Source organism: Apis dorsata, unplaced genomic scaffold (genome assembly GCF_000469605.1).
Source record: "Apis dorsata unplaced genomic scaffold, Apis dorsata 1.3 scaffold_18, whole genome shotgun sequence".
Taxonomy (NCBI): domain Eukaryota; kingdom Metazoa; phylum Arthropoda; class Insecta; order Hymenoptera; family Apidae; genus Apis; species Apis dorsata.
This window is the reverse complement of record NW_006263320.1, coordinates 126,355-131,710: the sequence shown is the minus strand read 5'-3', so window position 1 is coordinate 131,710 and position 5,356 is coordinate 126,355. Positions and strand designations below refer to the sequence as shown.

General features: G+C 41.1%; 1 protein-coding gene across 2 annotated transcripts in view; it reads left to right on the top strand.

Annotated features, from left to right (window-relative positions):
• The window catches only part of LOC102678425 (probable ATP-dependent RNA helicase CG8611), an 11,816-nt gene that overhangs the window by 2,652 nt on the left and 3,808 nt on the right, over positions 1-5,356 (top strand). For both annotated transcript variants that reach the window (XM_006607747.2, XM_031509512.1), the window contains 2 exons: positions 1-110; positions 2,349-2,691. The exon at positions 1-110 is cut by the window's left edge and continues 127 nt beyond it. In XM_006607747.2, coding sequence (XP_006607810.1) covers positions 1-110; positions 2,349-2,691 — 453 coding nt within the window. The remainder of the gene's footprint in view (positions 111-2,348; positions 2,692-5,356) is intronic.

The following is a 5,356-nucleotide window of genomic DNA, read 5'->3' as shown; positions in this document are numbered from 1 at the left end:
CTTTGGTAGTCATGGAATTTTTCAAGTTGCACGGTAACATGACCCAAAAAGAGCGAATCGAGGTTTTCAAAACTTTTAGACAGGCGAAAAGTGGTGTTCTACTTTGCACGGTAAGTAATGCTTTATATAANATATATATATATATATATATATATATATATATATATGTAATAAAGAGTGATACGATGGCTTTATGAAAACAATGAAAATTCCGTGAAAGTAGAAATTATTATAGAATAGTGGCAAATAAACGGAGAAAAAGGAGGAAAGAATAGAAGAAAAACTAGGGATACCGGCGGCACTCCCCAAGCAGTAAATTACCCCGTGGCTTATTCTTTCAGGGCGGAATTTAATATCTCTGGACCCACGCTGTGTCCGGAGGTTAAAAATTATACGCGCACATGAGGCCTTGGTAACGAGTATAATTATAATTGTTATGTTTGTTTTTTACTTTTAATAACGAATACTTACTAATTAATGATGTAATTGGGTAATTTTGAATATTAATCTGAAACAAAATACGTATTTTTTTTTTAGATATTTTATTTCGAAAAATAACTGGATATCATATCATTTTTCTCCGTTTATTGTCGATATTATGCGATAATTTAATCACGCTCATAATGAATCAACTTTCGCATATTCCATGACAATTATTTAATCATTAACAGTGAAAGCGGTGATTCTTACGTACGATAAATATCGTTAAAAGTGTAATAATAATTAAATTCATTATCATTTATTTTATAATTCTCTTCCTTGTCGATTAACATGAATTTAAAACCACTTAAAGCCATTGCTAAGAAAAAGGAAGAGATCATGAAACTCCGGAAGAACGAATTTTAAAATTCATGATCCACGACACGCAACAATGTTACACATGTGCACGGCTTAAGGATTAATTTCTTTTAACCAGGCGATCTCATCGTTGATTCAACACACGTATTTCTCACAGTAACTCGTTACAAGTTGTCATTATCTTTCATCATTTTCGTCAGACTCTAGAAAAACCGATTAATTGCCATCAAGATTCCCCCCGTCCCCCGAACGAACCGAATCGTAAACCAACGGATGGAATAAATCACGGAGTGGGGAGTTTTGCCACGATCATCATCCTATTCGTTAGAATTTCGATTCGCTTTACATTCGAGAGGGTATAAACGTTAATGCCATAGTGCATGAACAACGATGGCAGCCGCCCACATTTTACAGCGTCACTTGGAACGGAGATACTGTGGCAGCATTATTAATTTCCACGTTGAAAACTCACGAGAGCCCCCGCGGATGGAATGTTCCGCGGCTCTCAGCGGTGGTGAATCCGGATCCACGAGGTGATCTATGGTCCGAGTGAGATGTTTTGAGCGAACGATCCGTTCTCGATCCTCCGTAACCACGATCGCGGCCTCTCTCCTAAACGATCGTTTGTCTTAATCTCTCCCATCGATCGCCTCCTCGTCCCTTGCGTTTCCCTTGCGTTGTATCGCGCCGGTGGCAGCCACGATCCTCGTCTCGTCCCAAGCTACGTGGGCGTTTCCGTTTCGATTTCACCTCACGAGTTTCATACCTTAGAAGCCTTCAACTTCTAATCGGTCTAATCAATTATCACGATTTCCAAACAATCTCTCATATTATTCTTTTTTAGAAAAGGAGATGGATTATTTTGGACGACGTATTTGCGATAATTATAAACGCACAAAAGAGAATCGTTCGTCCGGTCGGTATTTTATCTCGATGGAAGAAATTTCTTTCCTTCTCCCCGGCGGCTGACCCCAAGCTTGCGTCTAAGCTTGGCGTCGAATTAATTCGATAAAAAGAAAAGGAGGAGGGCAGACACATCCGTATCGTGCCGCGAAAGAATTTTCGGGGCCACGACGCCCCCCCACTGGTGGTCCAGGATTAGTCTCCAGGGTCGTCAAGCAGAAACTCGATGTGCTCCGTTCGGTAAATCATTGGTTAACCGAACGCAAGGAAATCAGGGCCGTGCTCAAACGTTCGCCGTTGGGGTTCCGCAGCGGGCGCCCGCTGCCAGCCGCGCTCATTCACCTTGGTACAAAACGAGAAATCGGCACGGTTTGTAAGACATTTGTACCGGCAGATCTCGCGCCGCGCTTGCTCGGTCCTTGCTCTTTCCTCCTCGACTATTATTACCGAGTAATTCGAGAACTGAATTCGAATCACCAGACATCGTGTATTTCTCCTCTATCAAAGCGTTTTGAAATTGATTCTTTTCTTTTTAAAGAAAGAAAAAAAAAAATTACTTACCTTTATCTCAAGAAAGAGAGATTCTCTCCGTGGACATTCAATTTTTGAGGGATCATTGAAACGTGTATGTATTCTTTTTTGTCCAGGATGTCGCGGCACGAGGATTGGACTTGCCAAAAGTGGACTGCGTGATTCAATACACGGGGCCGACGTCGGCCAGGGATTACGTGCATCGAATCGGTAGAACAGCGCGGGCTGGTTCTTCCGGTTCAGCGACTATCCTTTTAACACCGCCAGAAATTGAATTCGTACGAATGCTCGAGTCTAGGCGTATCAGAATCAGGCAGGAGAGCATGGACGACGTTTTGGATAGGCTGATGGGCCCGTTGTCCAAGCATTCGTCCGCTCATAACGCGGCTATCGCGCTGCAGAACGATTTCGAAAATTTGATACTCGAGGACACGAAGCTACGCGAGAGAGCATGCAAAGGTAAGGTGTAATGTTATTGCAAAACGATAGAAAATTGTACGTGATAAAGGTGGAAAGTAAAAATTTGACGGAAGGACTTGGAATCGCGACTTTAACGAGACGAGCAAAGTGCTGAATGAAATTTAGGCAAAGGATGAGGGAATAGCTCTCGATTCAGTTGGATCGGAACGAAAGCGAGGTGACTCTAAGGGTGACCCTAAGCCAATTCCAATGGCCACCCTACTCGCATATAAAATAATCCCCACACGTTCCGTCTCGGTTTTCATTCGGCACTTGGATATTTACATACTCTCTGAACGAGGAAGGATGATCTTGTTTGTCATGCTACGGTACTTCTATTAGAGTCGTTAAGCCGAAGAATTTATTTGCCGCAATAATAAATCCATTAGAATTTCGAGTCGGAGGGAAAGTAAGTGAATAATATTTATTACGATCTTTTGGCTTCTATGCGTGGCTCGGCCGTGCCGGAGGCGTACGTAACGTAGTCGATAGCGTTCGTTTCTCGAAGGTGATCGATCCCAAAACGAAAAAAATAAAGGTCATAAATCTTTCTAAGAGGTTTTTGAATTTCGTAGTTGTATCACGTCAAGCGTGGCTTTACACGAAGGTTAGCCACGGTTTTTGAGCGCTTAGCCGCCTCCAGATTTGAGTGACGGTACACAGTTAACCACTTGACCGTTCCTCTACGTGCCCCGAGTGATTGATAGATTAATTGTAGTTGATAATTCGACGCTGCACTTTCCTGGGGGATTGCAATGCCGCAAATAAAAAAAAAAAAAAAAGAAATGGAGAAGAAAACGAGAGATGAATACAAATTCAGATCGATCGAATGAATTTTTAAACGAGTCTCTAGTTTTCTCTAGTCAATGAAAAATATCAAACGTTTTACAGCGATATTTCTTTCCTTCCTTTCATCATCCTTAGAATTTAATTCGTGACCGATGTAGGGTCACGCCAGGGTGCGTGGAACTGGAAATCTTGCTAATTCGTAACATTATCACCCCAATAGAGCCGAACAGCCCTCAATAGTGAATACAAATCCACTGGAACAACCCCCCTGGTCTTCGACCACTACCTAACACTAAGAGAGATTCATCCATTCTATCTCGTGTATGTGTACGTCGTCCTTCATACCGATTCTTACCTATAGCCTTTTCGATGTAACTTCGAACTTTTTTTTTTCCCAATATATTACAATTCCTATCAAACATTTTAGAAAAGTTTAGAATCTTCTTTCTCAACTCGCGTATTCTTCGTAATATTCACAGACATTTTAAACTTGTAAAAACACATCTCGTGAATTTAATACAATAATATTTTACAAGTCGAACGAATAAACCATCGTCGTATCTTTTTATACATATATATAATTTCTCGTAAAATTCCCCCTGGTTAGAGTAAAACGGGAAAAGCAACGGATACGCAATAAGTTAGATCGAATCCGGTGTATATACTTGCTCGCGCGCGCCTTTCGCATGGAGGGAGGGGGGTGGCCGACACAATCCAACCACTGAATGTGGCTTCCGCCAAAACCACTTACGCTTTGTGGCGAGAGACTCTTAACAATGCGATACAGGATACAAATACAATAAGACGCAGTTACATCACTTAGGAACAATGCCACCCCACGCGACCCACTCTTGCACACACCGCACCCCCTCCACGTTCCTCCGCCTTCTCGGCTAGATACCACCCCCGCCTGTGATTTATGTGCTAAATGGAGAAAAACATTTCTCCCTTTTCAACGCCGACACCGAGAAAGATCTTTGCAAGTTTCTTATGCGCGGAAGCGTCGAGCCGGGATAGAAGGCAGACGGAAATCAAGCCGGAAAATGTCAAGGCATAAGGTCTACCATGTGAATTATCGAGATAAAGACACTTTAGCTTTCTAATGGAGAAATGTTTGTTGGGAATGTCTTCTTATTAAATTAAATTTCCATTCGAAAGGATTCTCACTCGTATCCTTTGATATCCAGATTTCCAATTTTATTATCAAAATTATTTTTAATCGTAGAATATACGTACTATCTAACATTTCTCTTGTATAACACACTTTTTGAAATATTCCAGTTTACTTTATTAAAAATGCGGAAGAGAGACAAGGCTATTTGTCTATAACATAATAAAGGTTAAAAATTACTTAGTGTTTAAACAAAAAAAAGAATATATTATAATCGTAGCTTTTGTGGGCTTGGATAGAAGCATACCTCGATTCGTCAAAAGAGAACCACTTTATTTCTCAACTCACTGTACGTATTAAATGCTATGTAACATTTTTCTTGTATAACACACTTTTTGAAATATTCCAGTTTATTAAAAATGCGGAAGAGAGACAGGGCTATTTGGCTATAACATAATAAAGATTAAAAATTACTTAGTGTTTAAGCAAAAAGAAAAAAGAATATATTATAATCGTAGCTTTTGTGGGCTTGGATGGAAGCATACCTCGATTCGTCAAAAGAGAACCACTTCACGGTAGATTTTTCGCACGGAGTGACAGTAACACTGGCACATGTCAAGTTCTCTCAGGATCGGTGAACCCCCGAGTTTCTCACCCGCGCACGGAAGCTGGAGAAGTTAAGAGGGAATAAAGGGGATGACTATTAGCCACAGCACTTGACTCGACCCCCGTTAATGCCTCTTAATAGCTCACCGTGGCCCGCAC